Source organism: Nelumbo lutea, chromosome 1 (genome assembly GCF_056320005.1).
Source record: "Nelumbo lutea isolate HS-2025 chromosome 1, American lotus-T2T, whole genome shotgun sequence".
NCBI classification, from domain to species: Eukaryota; Viridiplantae; Streptophyta; class Magnoliopsida; order Proteales; family Nelumbonaceae; genus Nelumbo; species Nelumbo lutea.
This window is the reverse complement of record NC_142684.1, coordinates 209,470,226-209,491,977: the sequence shown is the minus strand read 5'-3', so window position 1 is coordinate 209,491,977 and position 21,752 is coordinate 209,470,226. Positions and strand designations below refer to the sequence as shown.

The following is a 21,752-nucleotide window of genomic DNA, read 5'->3' as shown; positions in this document are numbered from 1 at the left end:
TGCACAACCATGTCATAATCAAATAGTTCTCTTGAACCCATTTGGTATAAGTTTGGTCTTCCTTAGGTGGTTCCTTCACATCTCCCAACAAATAGTTCAAGTTTCCTCTACCCCCAATGGCCATGGCCGATTGAGTCCATTCTAAGTAGTTTGATCCATCAAACTTTACGATTGTAATCTGAATGGTATTTTCAGACATGTTACCTGAACTACTAGTCCCAAAAACACCTTCCCCTTGATTCTTAAACTCCATTCTTGATCAAGAATTAATAAAAAAACCCATTGTTAACTACTGTAATAAAAGAAACAACACCCAAACAACTGATAACAGCCAACCTAAGTCTTCCAAAGAACAAAAAAACACAGTTCTAAATGAAACAAATTCAAATTCTGATCTGAAACCAACAACAGTTCTGAATTTTAGGGCTTTCTCTCAAAACCCTAAAAACACAATTGAAAAAGGCAAAGATTTTCCAGCCACACCTCTCAGAATAAACCAAGATGATCTTTTCTAAAGTCGATCTCAAGGAAAAAGGCTTACTTTATGAAAAATTTCTGGCTACCACCTTCTAGCTGATGCAAAACCCTAATCTTGAGGGTCCGAAGCTTCTTCTGATTCTTCCTGATCATTGAAACTCTCCCAAGCTTCTACAATCTCCTTAGTAACAGCCGCTTACTGCCAGTAACCTCCAAGAATCAGCCGATCCACCTTCTCTATTGAAAAGCTTCCAAACTAGGAAGTTCTCATGTAGTCAGCCTAATTAGACTAACATAAGAACTCCTAGGTCGACTCTGATACCAAGTAGTCGATCAAGACTACAATCTGTCTTGGTTTAAAAAGAAACAAATAGTAATTTGAAAATGAGAAGAATAAAAGGGCTGAATTGCCCTTATTGCTTACATGGCAAAAAGAATAAAGAAAACTAATAATAAAAAATTGAAATAACTACCAACTAAGACACTGTCATAACTAACTGAAACAATTGTGCCATACGAACATAGTGGGGACCACATCAGTGTTCTCTACAAAGTAAATAGTATGATCTTATGTAAGTTTAGTTTTAAGTAGACCTTAAAAAATCATTTTACAAAAATAAAAATGAAATTTGGACATGCCATGCACTTATAAGGCTAACTTCACTCAACCAACCAGGTTTTGACACTCAGGTTACATAGCATGCACTTGGGTGAGGGTTACACAGTCTAAGGTCAAATAGAGCTTGGGTTGGCTCATTGAGTTGAGGATCACTAGAAGGGGTTAGGTTTTAGGTACCCTTGCCTTGGATTGGGCTTTGGTTGATCTCAACCCAATACAACCCAATCCAAGTTGCACGTCTAATACCATGCCAATTAGTTGTTTCAAGTAATGACCATCTAAACTAGTTGTGCTCTACCTAATTAGTATTATTGTGTTGCTTTCCTTTGGGCCCATTCATCATTAAGAATTGAAACGTCAATATTTATTAGATCCTTTGTACTCAAAAATAATTTTGTAGAACTTTATTGTTTTAAGAGAATTAAAGTGCTTACAATTTTTTTGCTAATCCATTAAGGAATTACAGTAATTTAACAAGTATAACATATCAGCCCCAATGTTCCTTTTGCATTGGCAAACAATAAGAAAGGCTTTTATTTGAATTATTATGATTGATTTTTCTTCACTATTTGTGGTCTCGACAATTCATTATGAGTTGTTCCGTTTTGTAAGAGAAATTTCTAGAGTATTTTCGTACTCCAAGTCCAGGAAGGTGGTTAGGGTGATATTCTATGGTAGGTCCTACTATAACAAGCTGTTGTAGTGTACAGTTCGAGTTGTTCATCTCCAAGGATGATAGCTAGTTGGAGATGAACCAATCAAGTGTGGGGCAATTTACTTTTGTGTTTTAGAAAATTCTTATTACCTAGGCGACTAGGCACTCCACTGTCCTAGAATTGCTTACGCCTTGACAACTATGGCTCAACCTATATTTTAAGGTATTCACCATGCTTCCATGGATATGGCATTCCAACAATATCTCAAATCTCCATATTATGGACTTATCATTTTCGGATTAAGGTAATTGATGGAGAATAACATGCATAGATCAACCTCCGATTTTGCATTGATCAGCATATCCTTGTTTATTTAATGCTTATTAATGACCACCTGAATTCTTTGAAGTTAACAAAAATTGAATCCATTTTTGTAAGAGTAATTTGACTTCTTTTGCTATTTTCTGAAATGTACTACTAATTTGATTGCTGAAGATCCCCTAACATGCTAAAGTTGTTGCAAGATGCAAATGGAATAGAGATAACCTGAGCTTTCAATTTGATAAGCAAATTATCAACAGCTGAGTTTGTATATGACGTCAGCAAAATAGATGCACCTCTCATTAGCAATGCCTTCACAGCATGCACCATAGTGGATGTCTTGCCTGTTCCAGGCATTCCAAGAATAAGAGCATAATCCTTTGCTGTAAGTATCTGCAGGTATAAAAGTATATAGTAAGTGGCACAAAAAAACCTGGTTAGCTCTTTTCCTTTTTTCCAATGCCAGGTGGAGTGACAGTTAACCTTTTGGATGGCTCTTCGCTGATCATTGTTTAAACTTTTCTCCGACCGTACATAAGATATTGCAGGATCCTGACTGAATATACCTCCACTATCAAACCTGGGTGCCTGAAAGGGATCAGCTAAAAAACTATTAAGCAGTGCTTATCATCCCCACATGCTAAACTTCAGAAATACAGGTGTAGCAACTACCCAGAACTTTAGAAATCTAGAATCTAGATGTGGCAATATATTCACCTCAAGATCAACAATCATCTTCCTCAGGTGAGAACCTTGTGCACTTTGGGAAAACAGTTGTATGAGGTTGAATCTACATGTGAAAAAAAGGATGCTGTGTTTTAGTATGTAGATAATTGGGGGGGAGGGGGGGTAGAGTTATCAAACTACCTCATTATTGCATAGGAGGTAATAACTTCATCCTTATCAATACGCCAAACCGTCTGAAGGAGATCACCTATATCTGAAGCACGACTGCTCCCTGGAAGCCTTAAGCGTCTGGAAAAGGAAACCTAGCATTTGTTCAGGGACAAAAACAAAAAAGAAAGAATCAAGGAACTGTTAAGCTAGTTGAGAGATGATCTCATGAAATTAAGAGGAATTCCTTGCTCAGTGCATTCTTATGAAGTGAACCACTGGTAAGCTAGTTGTCAAGCTTACCAAAAAAAGTAAGTATGACAACAAAGGCAGCACAATAGAAACAAAAACAAAAGGAAAAGAAAGAAAAGAAAGAAAGAATGGATAAGAAGATTCTTACAGAAACATGGACACGACTAATATCTGTTATGACTCCATTTGCAATGGCTACATGCCCAGACTCTGTGCTGAGAACCTAGACACAAGGGGGAAAACAATATTAAGAAATAGAACCTACCAAAGGAAGCTTCTTTTTCGACTATAGGCATGTGAATATCATGCATGAACGCTCAAATTTGTATACAACTAAGAATTAAGCATGTTAAAGGCATGTGTAACCATTTACATGCCAGTGATATTATGGATTTTAAAGAACACTTGAGTGCACCAAAATTTTCATAATAAAGTTCGACTCAGCTTTTTTTCTCATGTAGGTGCATCACAGTCACACCAATATGGAATTCATAAGCAATATACACATGCAATTTTACTTTAACGTTAAAACATGAGCATATAATCTATATGGCTATACCACATAATCCCCACTTCTAAGTGTGCAATCCAGATTGCTCATTGGAGAAGAGCCAGCTTCATTTGTGTCTACATCATGTGTTTCTATATTATGATGAGGCAAATCTTGACGAACAAAACGATAAATGTACCGGCCATCCTTAGGATACTCATTTTGGGAGAGTTTATTTGAAGCATCAAGGATAACTGAAGAAAGGCCATTGGCAGAATTTTCACTCTTTAGGCTATGTGACTGCCAGATTTTGTTCTTTGCAACCTGAAATAGAGGAAAAAAAAAGGATTTCGATGAAGTAAAAATCAAATATGTGGCACTTCACTGTGAATTATTGTGACTGAAATTTGCAAAATTTCACCTGTGTCACTTTAGCTTCCAAGTCAATTAACCGTTCCCAATGCCTAAGGAAATCAAAGTGGATGCTGGTTAAGTGCTCAACATGTGAATCAAACAAATCACCCAGTCCACTACTCTCCCTGTTCCCACCATGTGCCTGAGGCATTGATACAACATGGATTTATTTCAAGCACAATTTCCAGTACTCTTACATCTACCTGATAATCTAAAATGTCATGCCAGACTTGATGGTGCAAATTAAACAGGAAGTAAAAGGATATGAACCTAAAGCATCCAAACAGTGCAAAGGTGGTATCAATAATATAAATAAAAGATAAATTAAAAGTTTGTTCAGTACAAATATAATTGAAAAATCATGAAATCCAAATAAACAGTTAAAAGAAATATGAGAATTGATCATACCATGCTTAAATTACTGTTTTGCTTTTTCCCTTTTGGTTACAAGATAAAAACAGGCAACATGCAGATTGTATCTATTAATAGCATTTAATAGATCGAGAGGCTTAATTTCTGCTTAGATTAGGGTTAATATGCTAAAATTTATTTTTTTTATCAACAACACTTTCATTAATTCATCAATAGAAGATTTACAAAAGGAAGACAAACGCGCTTATCTTCCAAGAGCAACAAAGAACCTCAAGAAAAGTAAAAAAAAAAAAAGAAAAGAAAGAAAGAAAGAAAACACACTACAGTTACAGCTTGGCCCAAAAAAGTGAATCCCTTTCTGCCCCTTGTTTAGCTAAACCGTCAGCTAGGGAATTAGCCGATCTTTTAACCCAACGTATCTTAACTTCCATCTCCCCCACCAGCCACTTGAATTTCCTCCTCTCATTATTGTACTTCCATAAACCATTGTGATCTTTAAGCAGCCACCCTATCACCACCTCTGAATCCCCTTCAATTAAGAGTTTCCTGATGTCCAACTCCTTACCTTTTTGGACTCCTTCCATAACTGCAAAGATCTCAGCTCTAAGGGAGTCACCCACTCCAATTGGGCCTGAGAACATGGCAGAAATGACCCCGTTTTCATCCCTAAAAACACCCCCAATCCCTGATTGTCCCGGATTTCCCCTGCTACACCCATCAAAGTTTAGTTTCATGAAACCACTAGGTGGAGGGGTCCAAGCCACACACATTACTGACTTAGTTTGTGTGCAACTTGCAATTTCACCCCACTTCCTCAACAAGTCATCCACAATGTAATATGTGAAAAGCTCCAAAGATTTCAGCCACTGTATCGCCCTAATTTGAATGATAGCCCTCAGATCTACTGCTCCTCTCTGAACTCCTGAGAATATCCTAGAGTTTCTTTCTTCCCAAAGTGTCCAACACACTACAGCCCTTAGTCCTCTCCACATTGTCCTTCCCATTTTTATCCGCCATCTGAAAAAAGAAGGGGAAAAAAGGCCTTGCAAGCCTGATGGGGGGTTCCAACTACAACCAAAAAGGGACAAAGCCCATTCCCAAATTAATCTCGCAAAATGGCAAGACACCAGTAGGTGAAAACCAGTCTCCCCATCCGCTTTACAAAGAACACACCACTGAGGTGACAAACAAGTATTGGGTCTCTTCTTTTGGAGTAAATCACCAATGTTGATTCTTTCCAGATAGGCTTCCCAACAAAAACTACCAACCCTAGGAGGTATTGCTCTGCACCAAACCTCATCAACAGGAAAAGGAAGGAAGGTAGGGCTGGTGGACTGACTTAATACTTTGAAGAAAGAAGCACAAGAAAAAATGCCATTGGGAGAAGGTGTCCAAATTCTAGAATCCGCCCTAGTGGGGTCTAAGACAACGTAATCAAGAATTGCAATAAAGCTCAAAATAGTGTCAAAGTCTGAGTCCCTCAAATCCCTTCTTAGTTCCACCCAATCCCAGAAATGGAAAAGGACGGGGTGGTAAAAGACGAGATTGGCTCATTTTTCAAATCAGAAAGAGCAAACAAAGAAGGAAACGGATCCTTTAGATGGGCACTCCCTACCCAGGTTTGTTCCCAAAATTTTATGGAGTTACCAGAATTCAAATCATACCTGATATTAGGGGAGAAAACTGGTAGCAGGGCATGAATGGCTTTCCAAGGAGAATTGCATGTGGTCCTAGCTCTGATTCCAGCGTCCCGTCCATTATGCTCCAGCCCATGAATACTTGCCACTATTCTAGCCCAAAGCTTCTCCTTCTCCAAGGGGAATCTCCACAACCACTTTCCCAACAGAGTCATATTCCTTCTCCTAATATTCCCAAGCCCCGAACCACCACAAGTCTTACTCCTACAAATTATCTCCCAGCTCACTCTATGATCCCTCTTTTCCTCTCCCGGTTCCCACAGGAAATCTCTCATTAACTTCTCCAATCTATTAGCAACCTTCACTAGGATTTTAAACACCGACAAGAAAAAGATAGGTAAATTAGAAAGTGTGGCCTTAATAAGAGTAATTCTCCCACCAAGAGAAAGGTAGTTCTTTTTCCATGACACCAGTCTTTTTTCGAACCTTTCCACCACCGGGTTCCAAAAGCTCTCTCTCATGGGATTATCCCCTAAAGGCAACCTAAGTAGTTCAAAGGCCATCCCGAGACTTCACACCCCAACACTTCAGCACTCTCCCTGATCTCTCCCTCCTCCAAATTCACCCCCACAACACAACTTTTCCCAATGTTAACTTTCAAGTTGGATATTTGTTCAAACAGTTGTATCACCGACTTCAAATTCCTAATAAAGCTCACATTACCTCCTTCACAAAACAGAATCGTGTCGTCAACAAACTGCAAGTGAGTAAGAGGGGTTTCCACACTCCCAACTCTCCAGCCTCTAATGAGCCCCCTAGAATCTGCTCTGTGAATCAATTTCCCCAAAACCTCCGCAATTAGAATGAACAAGAAAGGAGAAAGGGGGTCTCCTTGTCTTATACCCCTACTGGCTGGAAAGAAGTCTACCACTGTCCCATTCACTAGCACTAAGTAATGACAATTCTGGACACAACCCATGATCCACTTACACCATCTAGCCCCGAACCCAAATTTAGTCAAAACTTTCCTCTAAAATTCCCAGTCCACCAAGTCATAAGCCTTTTCCAAGTCCAACTTACAAACCACTCCCTTCTTCTTATCCCTCTTAAAGTTCTCCACACTCTCATTGGCAATTAAAATATGATCAGTAATTTGTCTTCCATTCACAAAAGCTCCTTGGTAGTGTGCAATGATATCTGGCAAAACCTTCTTCAGCCTCAAAGACAACACTTTTGCAATGATCTTATACAAGCTATTAACCAAGCTAATTGGCCTAAAATCCTTCGGGTGGGAAGCATCTTTCTTTTTAGGAATTAAGGCTATAAATGTGGAGTTCACACCCAGATTGACAATTCCTCTCCTGTAAAAATCCTCAAAAACCTTCGAAAGATCAGCTTTCAAAATGTCCCAACAGTCCTGATAAAAAGCCATTGTGAACCCATCCGGCCCTGGGGCTTTTGTTCTATCCATGGAAAATACAACATCATTGATCTCTTCTAAACTAAAGCTTCTCTCCAACCTTCTCCTGTTCTCCACCCCTACATCTGACCAATCCAAACACTGGCCTTCTTAGGATAGATTTGAAGTGCTCCACACAAGCCTCGGCAATCTCCTCTTGATGCACTAGCTCAACTCCATCTACTACCAATTTGGAGATCAGGTTCTTCCTTCTCCTGCCTTCTGCTAGAGAGTGGAAAAACCTAGTGTTTTTGTCCCCCTCTTGCACCCATTTACACCGAGATTTTTGCCTCCAGCTAACTTCCTCCTTGTGCAGGCAGTCCTCTAACTGTCTTCTTAAATCTCTCCTAAGCTCAATGTCTTCCTCTCCAAGTTCTCCCCTTTCTTCTTTAGAGTCAAGGCTTTCAATCTTATCCAGCAGATCTCCCTTTCTTTTTTCTATCCTCCCAAACTCCACCAAATTCCACTCCTTGATTTTTGCTTTCAAAAATTGAAGTTTCTTATGGAATTTCATCCCCTCCCATTCCACCAAAGGGTTACACTCATACCACCACTCCCTAACTTTGTTGTTAAACCCTAGGTGGAGTAACCACATATTTTCAAATCTAAAGGGGGTAGGATCTCCACACCTTCTTTCCTCCTTACATAACACTATGGACCAATGATCGGAGGTCACCCTTGGAAGAGCTCTAGAAGCCAAGGTTCCCCAATGAACTTCCCAATCCAGAGAGAACAGGAATCTATCCAATTTAGAACAAATGGGTCTAGATTGGAGATTTGACCAAGTAAATGTCTTTTGGTCTAGGGGGATCTCTTTAAGCTCAAAGTCATCCACAAAGTTGTTAAACTTCCTCATGCTTTTTGTCACCCTCTGGTTAACCTTATTGGATTCCTCCGAGAATCTAATCACATTGAAGTCCCCGCCCACGCACCAGGGCCCATCCCACAACCCTTTAACATCAGCCAATATGCTAAAATTTATTTTGATACATATTTCCCAAATAATTGTTTGTTCTCACATGGTGACAATGTAGTTAATAGAATTATCGATAGTAACAATTTTAACACAGTAGTATCTCTTTTATTGATCACTGCCCAAACTCATCTGCACACTCAACACAAACAAATGTTTTTAAGAGAGGTAGCATTTATGTAGTACATTATATGGCAACACTAACAAATTTACTCATCTATATTCTTGTGCATATCAATTTTTATGAACACAACATCTTTCTTCAAGCTCTCATTATTTCATTCCTAAACTTTTCTAATTACTGATAAAGAAAATACTAACATTGTGTTTTGAGTACAGTTTTATTTTCTAAGAATATTATTATAGCACAATGAAACCTAAAAACATTGCTAGGGTTCCAACCTTTATGTAGTGTAAGAAACACCACCAGTGGCACAACCATCCATCCAAAACATTAAGCACAAGGTTTGGTCCATTTGAGTTTTTTAAGAGCTATTTTCTAGCTTGTCAGTGTTGTAGGAATAGGATTAAAATAGTTTAACAAATCACATTGGAGAAATTTTAGAGCTTAAAGAAATTGAAGGTGCAGGTTTGTCACTTTTATTGCAGCCTACATTTTAAGGGTTAAAGCTTGTCAACTTGACTTGGTTTTAGTGTAAATGGATAGGTCTCTTAATCACCTAATCCAGGAGACCAAGAACCATTTGATTTGGATGCAATTGTGTTATTGCAATAACCATATGATTGAAGGGAGCATGTTTTCTTAATGGGAAACTACAAAAGCCTGCCAATTGATATGTAGAATTCTGCAGAATGAAGAATTTGTACCTTATGATAGATGGTACAAGCATTGAGGTGGCGACAACTTCTGCATGTGTTTGGACTCTACAATAGAAGTAAGATAAAATTAAACCAATCATGCCAAGTGATTTAAATAAAATTTAATTCCAGTATTTCAATAAGTTCATGCCTGCAACATTGGAGGTAATTGTTGTAATGTTGATGCCTTCAGAATATCATTGGCAAGTTCATTTCGGCGCATGATTAGCCCAATCAAGTCAGATCTTTGAACCGCAATTCCCTTGACAAAACATGTAAAAAGTAAAGTAATTTGTATGCATGTATTATCGGTTAAACCCCACATAGTTAAAGTATTTAGTGTTAAAAACTGTAACATCAATCAAAAAATATAGTTGATTATACCCGCGTCTGATCTGTATGGAGATAGTAAAGAAGACCAGAATCAATATGCTTCAGGTATCTGAAAAATGAAAGAAATAGGATAATACAAGAAAAGAAAACTCCTCAAAGAAATATTGCCATGATAAGTTTATAACAGAAGAAGAAAAAAGGATAGATCACACACCTCTCAGACATTAGAAGAGTGTACAAGATCACCTGAGCGCAATGTTCCATAGCAGACTGCACAAATGAGGAATATGAGTTCCAATTGCATCTCACAAAAGGAGAAGTGGCAAATCATATCAATGCCCCTGAAAATTAATTGAGTAGTGAAAACCATCTTTCAATCCCTAGGACATAAATTTTGCAAGACCAGAAACTGACCTGACCACTAGTTCCTTTCCCAGTCTTAAATTCTAAAGGCATAATTTTCTCATCAGCTCCATTGACATTTGAATCTACTCGTACTCGTATGGAAGCGTCAATCATTCCTTTCAAACCATATCTTGGTGCCCATGCCATCTCTTCAATATCTATCACCTACATTTTCAAATAAACCTCTGAGAAGTCCATTATTGGCAGTACACACACAAGTAAACAGAACCTAAAGGCCAGCTACAGTACCTAAATTTTGTATAAACGAACCTAGAGACCCACCCCTAACCCTTTTAAAGGATGTTTCAGTGGGTTCAAAAGCTGAAAACACGCACACAATACCAACCAATACATTGCAATATTTTGAACTTTGTGCCATGAGGATACGCATTTCTGTATGTTCAACAAGCATGCATTATATTTTTAGATACATTTTGTATGCATCAAAAATAAAAAACAAAACCCATGCATCTGCTTTGTGAATGAATATAAAATAATGTAACATGCCTATGCAGGAAATATACATCCAAAGATTAATGCACATGCATGAGAAAATGCATGAACAGTTTCAATAAATCCAAAGGAGATTAAGTGAAAACTGCCTTACCTCAGTTACATTAACCTTTTTTTGTCCATTATTTGATCCAAAATCAACTTGAGGTATTTTTGAATCCTGCCAGCAATCTTAAAAACTATCAGCCTAAAGCATTACAAGTTAAAGCTATCATACATACATAAACATGCATGAAAGGGAAAGATTCACTCCCCCTTTCAGTGATCCCAAAACTTTTTTAATCCTTGCAATTTATCCTTTTTGTGTGTCACCCACTCTCTCCACTCATTAAAAGCTCATTTCCCAATCAATCTTTGGAGCTGAATGTTTGTGTCACATGACTAGTATATAATATGTGGCAATGTTTTTGTTAGTCTGGTCATAGTGAAGAAGTTTAAATGACCTAAGAATCTTCCACGTGGCAACTTCAGAATTCAAAAGGATTCCACAAGTTCTTCTAGGCATAGACTCATGGAAAAACTTCAGCCAAATAGACTTCAAAATAAACATTTGTTTATGGGCATGTCTTAAATTTTAAAAATTAAAAATTGTAGGGAACTTTTATTGAGAGAAAAAGTAACTTTATTAAAGAGAAAGAAAGAGCACATGAGATGATGTACAAAAGGTTAACCTCACATAGGGTACAAAGGCATTATACTATCACTATAAAGGTTTTCCCTGAGTACCAGACTTGGATAAATTATCTGGCTACAGAGTTGAGTCCTGGGAATCCAGATTAAAGTTGCATTCAAGGAGCATAACAGATCTCTAGCCTCGTCCAGGTAGTGATCCAGTCTCCAAGGTCCGCCTTCCTTCTCCCCAAGCCACTTTATCATGTTGCTAGAGTCACCTTTGACCACCAGGTTGGTCAAGCCCAGTCTTTTTGTGGTACGGACCAAAGTCGGGCCGTGTCGGGCCATGCATCGGACCAAAGCTATTTATTTGAAAAAAAAATTGACAAAAAAAAAACTTAAAATTTTAATTTTATATGAATTTTGTGTATAAAATTGCTTATATATACAATATTAAATAAATTAGTATAATTAAAATAACAAAATATTTATTTTATTAATATATTATGTACTATATATTATCATATAATTATAATTTATATAATATTATATAAATAATATATATGGGTCATGTCGGGCCAGGCTGCAGGCTGGGTCGTGCCGGCCTGTGGGCTGCAGACGGCATGGCCCGCTTAGTCATGCCATGTCGTGTCGGCCCGTGGACCTAAAACCTTAGGCCCAGCACGGCCCACATGATCGTGCCAGGCCTAGCACGGCTCGTGGACCGTCGTGCCGGGCCGCGAGCGGCACAGCCCGATTTACACCTCTAGGTGTATATACATTCAAATAAATAAAAACCTATATGTGCATAACACACACACACACACACACACACACATACACACACACATGTACGTATATATATGTATGTATGTATATATGTGTGTATGTATGTATGCATGCACAGTAGTCATAGCATAGATATTCTTGTGTATGTACTTGCAGATTTACTGCAAGGTGTTGCCCTGTTGGCCTAAAATGATTGTTGTTATTTATCTAAAGACATTGCTAAACACGCACGATAAATAATTATGTAATACCTTCAAACCCCTAAAGCAAAGGAGCCAATTTAATATTCTTGGAATTGCATCAATCAGTGTTTTGTGTATTTCGTCCTCGTTTACTGCACAAACCACATTAGCTGAGAGAGATTAAAACTTCTGATAAGCATCTAGGATCTTGTAGCTGAAATTTATTTAGTTGACAAGGATTTGTATTCACCAACAAGAAAAGGGAAACTATATCTCAATAATGGTTTAACAGATATCAACCTCCACATGCATACAAGCTGTCAATGTTTTTCTGGAGCACCGTCCTTGCATATTCCTCCAAAAAATCTTTTGTAGGTAACTCTCTTAGAAGTCCAGCCTACAAGAAGAAAGAAATGCCATAAAACATAAAGAGATGGAAACCAAATCATCTTTCTGTCTAGGGATGTCAATGGGGCAGACTCAATACAGGCTCACCTCATCCTATTCCCAATGCTAAGGCACCCACTACCAAACTCATGACCCAACTTAATGAAATATAATTACTGAATGCCGTGCAATCTATAGGGTACCAACTGATACCACCTCCTCCACACCCCATGAACAAAACACCTTTTCTTAGTAAAGGCTATATTTGCATATTCTTCAATACTATGTCAAAAACTGCCCTTCCCGTAAAAACCATCAAGAGATAACCAGCTACATAAAATAAAGGGACAATGGCATAACCAGCTACATGACCCCTGTATGTGTAGGGAGACAACAACCTGACAAGTCAGGACAAGCAAAACCTGGTCCTGATTCAAACACAATGCAGTCTAAACATAACCCTACACCTGACTAAGGCTGCATTTGACATTCCTTATATTAAGGACTTATCTCCTTTTTGCTGTTAAAAATTCAGTGTTCATAGAGACACTTTAACTGCAAAAAGGAGCAAGTCCTTAAAATAAGGAATGCTAAATGCAGCCTAAGGCTGCTCCAATCCCAATCTGATAGGTTAGATTACTGTTTAACCTGACCTATAGATAGTGACACCCCTATTGGCAAAGTTATTATCTTTTGGAGAAGTAACAAAAGAAGAGCAGACAACCTGAAAATTTTGATGAAGCAAGGTACCAATTAGAGCTGCAACTGAATGCTCATTGCTCTTTAGCCTCTCATCCAGTACAGATCTCCTAGGGCAGCCGAAACTAGCAGCAACCTGGAAGAGGTTCAATTCATTGAAATTCATCAAAGCAAGGAATAAATAGATGCTAATTTTACAGGATAGATAACCAAAATTCATTGAACATAAGGCTCAGTTTGGAAGGAGTACAGATACAAATATGTAGAGTACAAAACCATGTATTTTGTATTGTTTTATATGTATTTGCACTCCTTCCAAACTGAGCCTAATGAAATCAATGCATAGGTTTCTATAATTATAAGAACCAAAATTCAGTCTGTTAGGTGATATTTACACGAGTTCCAGAAACCAGTATGTCCGGATGAACAATGATGAGATTATTTTCATGGTCCACAACATAATCCCCTTCATTATCAAATTCTCCAATCAAATTTATAGTGTCTCCAGGTCCAATAATGCTGTAAAACCTACAAGTCCAGGAACACTATGTAACATCAGAAATCAGAATCATAAAGGAAAATTCCTCCTAGAAATGAAAGAAAATTAGAATAGAGAACAATACTAATAGAAGGCGCCAATGTTATCAAAATCTTACAATTTACAATACGATTCACGATTTGAATCATGAATCACAAGGGTTTTGATTCAAATATTATGTTTGAATCCTTTTTTGCAAAAATCTTACAAATTTTGTTTGAATTCCACAATTTGATTCATAAATTTTATGATTTATACAATTCAAAACAATTCAATAAAGATTCTCTACTTTGCCATTTTTTTTGTTTATATTTAATTCTGTCAAAGGTGATTTGTTTTGAAGACCTTACTAGAGATTCATTTATTTACGTTATTTAAGGCCATATATTGAGTTTATATCCCATCACGTGTATGATATAGAGCCATTGCATGTGGATTAATTGACTTTCAAGTCAAACTTGATTATGTCATCTTAGACTTCTATTGTACAAGTGATAAATTCTATTGTTTTAGGTACATATATGGTAGATATGAATTAAAAAAAAAAGTAGAATCACTTTTTTATTTATATTTTGCCTTTAAGCATATCTATATTTAATTTTTTGACAATTTTTTAAGAAATAAAAATAATCTTAGGATTTATGATACAATTTACGATGCATTTCCAATTTTCTTTATGATTTATGATACAATTACAATTTTCAAAACATTGGAAGGCACAGTGAGGAAAAAAATAAGGTCCAAACGCAAATGTTAAATTAAGAAAACATTGGAGGTAATTTATTTTGACTCATTAATTTCATTGGTGGATAAAATCAAGAAAATCATGATACCAGCATTTGGAGGATTCAAGTTTAAACTAGGAGAATGGATCTTCTTTTCCTACTTTTGTTTCAAAAGTCTTCAAATTTTCCATAATATATAAAAAATAAATGTCCAGTGTCCAGGTTTGGGCCGATCAATAACTTTCTAGTAATACGCTTCACTGACATAAAAATATTTACATATCAAAGAGGCAAAATAATAGTAGTGGTTCAAATGATGTTTACAAAAGGAAACAATGAAAGAAAAGCATGCCATGTGCAATGGAGAATAGACATGACACTGCCAGTCAGTAGCATAACAGCCACACAATTAGACCAATGAGCAAATATACTCTAAGACAATTCCATGGTCTTCCTCATTTAACAAAATACACTTCATCATCAATGTGTTATTAAATAATACAACATGCTACTCAAAATTTCAGTTCAACAAACAGATATAGAAAGTAAAGAGAACTTAAAGCAAAACCACCAACACATACCACTCATCATGCAAATGCAAAGCCCTCTCTTCCCCAGTTTGCTCATTCAGTAAACGAACAACCTAAAGAGGAAACAAGCAGGTAGTTGCTTTAAATACAGAACCCAAAAGAATCATACATGTGCATAATCAAAATTCAACAAGAACCTTGAAAGAGCATTGGGCAGAAAATGATTCATCAGTTTGGCGCTTTTCACAAACCTACAGCAGAGAAGTGTTGAAAAACATCAGTATTCAAGGAAAACTGACCAGTTCCGCTATGAAATAAAAATAAAAAAAAAAGGCCATCACCCATTGTTGGTCCCAGCTATCTGGGTTCTTGGCAGGTGCCTGGGTGGATCGGATACAGACCTAACCTTTGGCATTTTTGCACAAAGTGGCCACTCTCAGACTCAAACTCATATTCTCGTGTGTGTCAGACTGAGATTTTACCATTACACCCAGCAATGGCCTAGTTCCTCTAAGAAATATACAAGACAGTTATACCAACTGAGTGGTGGCCCAGTTGGTATGTTAGCTGGGTAGTCCCAGCAGAGATGAGGATTCAAGTCCCACTACCGGTTACCACCTTGGAGAGTTATTAGTGTGCTGTGTTAAAATACCAAAAACAAAAAGAAATATAGAAGACAGTTAAAGAACACAGGGCAAACCTCCAATATAAGAAAATTTAGATCAGAAGAACCTCTATTGACCCTTTGCTGTGAAAATTTTCCTTGTTTCTTCGCCATGGTATCAGATTCAACAGTGATCCCTCTTTCCATTTTATCTTGATTTCTGAACAAAAATGTGTCTGTCTCATTCACCACTGTATCTTCGACAGCAATGACATCTTCCACTTGATCTAAAAGATCAAGCAGCGCCTGTAGAGGGTATTTTTAGGTCATTAAAACCGATGCCAGGACAAAATTATTTGATGATTAACATAGCATAATGGTATATAGACATTAGGATCAAACCAACTACCAGGAGCCATAAGACAAGCCACTTTAAGAGAGAAGTGAAAAGAGCTATGCTTAAAATAGGAAAAAAAAAGAGCACCCAAATAGAAAGCTCGGTGAATAGAGTTAGTGAAGGAACCTTTCTGTGTTGCCGCAAACCAAGTTGATTAGATGCTTCTTGACACAAAATGCCATTAGCAGACTGCACTTTATAAAGCATTTAACCAGTCAGCATGGTAAATATAGTGGTAATCTAGTATGTCCACTCAGAAAATGAAGGTCTCGTTACCCCATTAGAGCAACACGATACAGAGGGTGGAGTCCTAAAAGGGCTGTGTCGTTTAACCACATTGGAGTTGTTGAGGTCATCTGCACCCGAACAGCTTCCATTGAACTCCACTCCCCGATCTGGTTCAATTGCTTTCAGAGAAATCCTTCTTGACAATATTAAAGATCTTTCGGGGTCCTTCATTGTTGGTGAAGAAAGCCATGTCTCGAGCTTCCCGACCGAATTAGGAGGGCTCTGAACCATCTATAACTCGTTATAAATGGCACAAGTAAAAAATAAAGTGATCACGGAAAATTTTCACATAAAACGTGCCTGTTTCTGTGAACAACGCCGAAAATTCAAATCATTCAGCTTGGAAGCATCTGCCAAGGCTTTCATCATCTCAGGCAAATGCTTCGACATCGCCTGAAGCCTCTCATTTACTGGAGAAATCCTCCATGTGACTTCATCACCCCCATCATCCTGGCTCTGTTTTATTAACTATTTAAACAACCAAAACAAAGAAAATTCGCTTCAGATTTGAAAACCCAAATCCAGATAAATTCCTTCGAAAATATAGAATTTAATCTACATGAGAATAAAAGATACCATTCCAGGTGAAAATTTGAAACGTTTGTATGAACCCGATTTGTTAATTTCCGGCGAAACCACGGTTGAGTGGTCTTCAGCATTGCTTGCTGCATCGGTAGTAGTGATGGTAGCAGCGGCAACTGCCGGAAGATTGGGTGGAGGTGTACTCTGGGATGGGTTCTTCGGATCGGTTGTTTGTGAAGCTTGGACGTTTTTGGAGGCCTGAGAGGCATTTTGAGTGTGAAGCTCGAAGAAATGCTGGATTCCAAACTTGGAAGGTTGGGACTGGTGGTTGTTCTGATTTGATTTCTTAGACGCTGATGAAGAACCAGACTTTTTCCTGGGAGCCATGAAAGCTAGGATTTTGGTTTCGTAGTTTAGTTGGTAGGGTTTTCGATCTTTTATTTGGAGAGAGAGAGAGAGAGAGAGAGAGAGCACTGTTACTTTACTCCTTCCCGCGCAAATTAATTAATCAAAAATTATTTATGGAGGGAGAAGGAAAAGACAAGAGGGTCGTGTGTTCTTTCATCATCACCTTTAGGTACGACGAAATTACATCCTAGTCCTACCTTTTCGTTAACTGCAGCCGCAGGATCTTTTGATAAGCGATGATCATTTACGATCCGTCCCCGCCCGCCTTGCCCGGTCCGCAAATTTCTGGGCCTGAGCATCCATATTTCTGTCAACCTCGGCCCATCCTGGACCGACATCAAGTCCGCGTACAATGTGGGGCTTTGTTTGGCCCGGCCCGAAAATTATAGGGTACATAATATATATAGTATTATAACTTATTTATATATAATATCTTACATTATGATAATATTGTATATAATATTTTACTAACATATAAGTATGTATAACATGTATATATGATATAGCCCAGGCCTGGTTGAACTTCAAGTTGACCAACCCAAAGCCAGGTTGAACTTCAAGTTGGGGTTAAAAGCGTAAACCTAACTTTAACTTGAGGTTGGATTAAGATTGAGGACATGGCCAATCTGACCTAATCCAGGCCTGGTTTAGTTTTAGATTTGTGTGTATAATTTTATAAATTTATGTATGCAAACACTTATGTATATATGTACAAAACACAAATGTGTGTATATTTATGTGTAAAACGGTGGGATCACAAATCACAGTTCTCTAAACATGGAATAAGAGGCAAATTATGAATTCCCAATATCCACTTTTCTTTCGAAAATTTACATTTGTTTCTCTTTTCGTAAGATCTACAACTTTTGTGCATGTGGAGTCCCAAAGTTTTTTTTTTCAAATACTCAAGATTAGATTGTTACATGGCAGCCTAAGATGTTCTAATGAATGATTTATTGCTTAGTTGATAAAGAAGTTAGGGTAAATTACAAAGATCCCTGTATTAATTGATAAAGTAATTGCTCCTTTGATGGAACTGGTTCATAACCACAAATAACTATTTGTGCGAACCAGAAAGCTGCGTTTGTTAATTTGACTATAGTTGGAATTAGGGCTGCGGATGATCAATAAATACGAAAATAGACATGGATGTTGAACTGAGAAATGGGGCCATGTTGGGTTAATTCAGTACATACTCATAAATCCTTGACGTCAATGATTAACTATTAGGTCTGCTTTGCAATTTGTTTACCTTCCAAGGATTGATGATTTGTATTAATACCAAGATGTTAATGCCCCTTGCCATTTTCTCAAGTGTCCTTGATTGTTGGGTCGATCTTCCATGGAATGGTTATACCTTGTCCTGATTTTGTTGTTGAGAAGCTTAGTTTATTAATCAGCCATTCAATTCGTAAACAATGGAGGCATTCCACGGCATTGCAGATTTTGGACTAGCTCTGTAGCTCATAGAGCCAAGTCAACAATTCTATTAAAAATCTTATATTTTATATTATTTTGTATGTATTTATATTGTATATATTTACATTTCTACTGCTTCTGAATTGAGCTATGGAATAATGAAAGCTACATATCAAAGGCACACATTTTGGACACACACACGTCAGGTACCATAGTCTTTTCATGTGCTTCCACTATCTATTCTTTTGTACTAGTATAAATGAATGGGTGTGCAAATGTAAAAAATACAATTTTTTATATAATTTTATTTTGGACTTTATTTTGCTTTATGTCTTAATTTACTTTATTTTTACCGCAATCAAACAAAATAAGTTATCATTTGCACTACCACAATTTTACATCAGTGCAAATTTATTTGCATTGTAAGTTTGTAACCAAACACAGCTTTAGCTCATTTGGTGAAATTTTTCTAGAAGTTCAGCATATAGACCTCACAACGGAATAAATACTCAACGGAGGATCGTTAACTCCAAAAGACATATTTTTAAGATGGCTAGTTTTGGTTGATGCGTTGGCTCAAGATCAATGATGAATTTTTCGGAGTTTTTTTTTTTCTTTTCTAGAGATTATCACTTTCACATTATTTTTCACCAGAAGGTTAGTTTTGTTTTCCTTTTCTGACAATCACTAAAGGTATTTTTGGATCAATTAGGTTTTAAAAGAGAATAACAAGAAAAAGGAAATAGATAAAATTTAGTGAGGGGGCATTTGTCGCAAATTAAAATATAGGGGGTTTTATTACTGATCCTATAGTACAAGGGGTCTTTGTAATTTACCAAATAATTAAGTGATAAAATATTTATGATATATTAATTTATCAAACTTCAGCTTCAACCATTATAACTAAGGCCCCGTTTGGTTTGCAGGAATAGGGGTATGGAATTGGAATTGGAATGGGCTTATTTCGATTCTAAATGTTAGGGCTATTCATAAGAAAGCCCAACCCGACCAAACTGACCCAACCTGAGCCATTCGAGTTTTCATCAGCACCGGTCGGTTTTTGGGTTGTATAAATTCATAAACCGATGGTTCGGCGAAAACCGAAACCGACCCGAACCGAACCAATTTAGTTCCTACTTAACTATTTAAATATAATTTATTTAAATACATATTTTGATTTTAAATTAAATTGACCTAACCTATTTAAATATATATTTCGATTTTAATTTAAATATAATTTATATTTAAAACTGTTAAATAAAGATATTTCAATTTTACATAAAAACTGAAATATCTGACAACCCAAACTTGCACCACACATGCACATGGGCCATGGGAGGCATGGATGAACTTAGAGCCAAAACCGACTCAAACCAACTCAAACCGACCAGGTTGGTTTTGCTTAACACTAGGTCAGTTTTGGTTTTCATCTCAAGTAACCCAACCAGGTCGGGTCGGTTGGAAAAACCTCAGTAAATCAACCCAACCCGACCCGTGAACAGCCCTACTAAATGTTTGGTTGGGCGGAATCGGAATCCCATTCCCATTCCTGCTGGAATTGCATTCCCCCATTTGAGGGAATCGTCATTCCCTGCCCTTCCCTTGGGAATGAAATTCCATTCCCATTTATGTTTGAACCAAATAGATTATGGGCCATTCCAATTCCAATTCCAATTCCAACTGCAAACCAAACAGATCCTAAGTTTTTGGTTCGAAGGTTGTGCGTAAGTTCTGATGGTCGTATATCAGTAGAAAAGTTATCAAATGCCCCTTAAGGTTGTGTTTGGTTTGACGGAGAAGGTAGGGAAAGATAGGGAAACCTTTACAATCAAGGTTTTCTACCTTTTTTTCCTTCAAACCAAACATAGCCTAAATGACCCTACTAGCAGAAATACGGAAAAATAGGACTTCCCATGCTCTTTCAGCTTAACATTTTTGAAGCTTCATGCTAGCCAAGCGCTAGAGACAAGAATAGTTTGAATGATCTAATTTCATGATTTCTTTCTCCTTTAGTCATTTATGCAAGTACAGGTAGAATCGGGGCTGAGAATTGTCACCTAGATATCACATTTATTTACCACCACCCCGATGAATTTTGAACACATCAGTGTTTTAATCAAGGGGTTTTTGTTAATTATTTCACCTTAGAAATTTTTGAATTTGTAAAAACAGGGACTAGTGAGAAATCTATCACTATTCAAGAGGTACTGTGGAGGGGGTTTGACTCAAAACTGGACCGGACCATGGTTGGACAAAAAAAAAGGGAGAATGACTGATCAGTCCAGGTCCGAATTTTTTAACCCCATCATGTAGGGGTAGGGGGATGAATCCTGACCATGAATTAATGTTAAATTCACGGGCAGTATGCAGTTTGTGGGAAAGGGGGTAACTAGTAGAATATGAGGGGCTGTCATTCATAATTCTGGGTTGCAGTGTACTTACCCCCCGCACACACAAAAAAATGTCACCTGATAGGTAACCAAAAAACAGTTGATTTGATCAGTGAATCACTGACCCAGGCACTCATATTGTTGATCCAGTGAATCAACTTGGGTTTGAGTTCAGGAAATAAATAAAAATTTCTCAGAGAAACAAACCATAAATTTCCTTTAATTTCAAACGCTAGTTTGATGTGATATTTTATTTCTTTCACATGTTCAAATTTCACACAGGAATCATGTAAAAACCAGATCAAACTGGATGACCAGACCGGTTGACTCAGGAACTGATCACGGCTCAGGGTCTGGTTTTGGACCCCCAAAGCCATCTGACTGGGGTTTGGACTGGACAGTCGGATAATTTGACCCGGGAACCGGTGCTCAAAGCGGATCCTTTCCAGTCCAGTTTTCAGAACCATGGCAGGAATTTCTTTTAAGGTTCTTTCCTCGTCAAATATCATCAATTCATGCCCGTTTGAACATGATTTTGACACGATGCACCACAGAGAGAAAACAGGTCTCCATGTTTCGACAGACCATTCCATGAAACAGTTCCTACCTCGTTACAGTTTCTTACAAGAAAATTAAAGGCTGCCACATACAAAGACCAGGTACTATGGAACTGCAGGGCTATGAAATA

General features: G+C 37.5%; 1 protein-coding gene across 1 annotated transcript in view; it reads right to left on the bottom strand.

The window, feature by feature from the left end:
* EMB2411 (DNA replication helicase) overlaps positions 1-17,332 on the bottom strand; it is a 30,472-nt gene extending 13,140 nt beyond the window's left edge. Inside the window, exons 1-24 of the mRNA XM_088962722.1 lie at positions 16,902-17,332; positions 16,626-16,793; positions 16,314-16,547; positions 16,164-16,226; positions 15,737-15,946; positions 15,234-15,287; positions 15,088-15,149; positions 13,639-13,771; positions 13,269-13,379; positions 12,458-12,554; positions 12,227-12,309; positions 10,669-10,734; positions 10,071-10,226; positions 9,871-9,926; positions 9,708-9,765; positions 9,475-9,585; positions 9,333-9,389; positions 4,071-4,205; positions 3,719-3,973; positions 3,308-3,382; positions 2,941-3,062; positions 2,791-2,863; positions 2,557-2,661; positions 2,299-2,466 (exon numbers count right to left, since the gene is read on the bottom strand). Coding sequence (XP_088818848.1) covers positions 2,299-2,466; positions 2,557-2,661; positions 2,791-2,863; positions 2,941-3,062; positions 3,308-3,382; positions 3,719-3,973; positions 4,071-4,205; positions 9,333-9,389; positions 9,475-9,585; positions 9,708-9,765; positions 9,871-9,926; positions 10,071-10,226; positions 10,669-10,734; positions 12,227-12,309; positions 12,458-12,554; positions 13,269-13,379; positions 13,639-13,771; positions 15,088-15,149; positions 15,234-15,287; positions 15,737-15,946; positions 16,164-16,226; positions 16,314-16,547; positions 16,626-16,793; positions 16,902-17,234 — 2,985 coding nt within the window. The 5' untranslated portion in view covers positions 17,235-17,332. The remainder of the gene's footprint in view (positions 1-2,298; positions 2,467-2,556; positions 2,662-2,790; positions 2,864-2,940; positions 3,063-3,307; positions 3,383-3,718; positions 3,974-4,070; positions 4,206-9,332; positions 9,390-9,474; positions 9,586-9,707; positions 9,766-9,870; positions 9,927-10,070; positions 10,227-10,668; positions 10,735-12,226; positions 12,310-12,457; positions 12,555-13,268; positions 13,380-13,638; positions 13,772-15,087; positions 15,150-15,233; positions 15,288-15,736; positions 15,947-16,163; positions 16,227-16,313; positions 16,548-16,625; positions 16,794-16,901) is intronic.
* Positions 17,333-21,752: the final 4,420 nt, after the last annotated feature.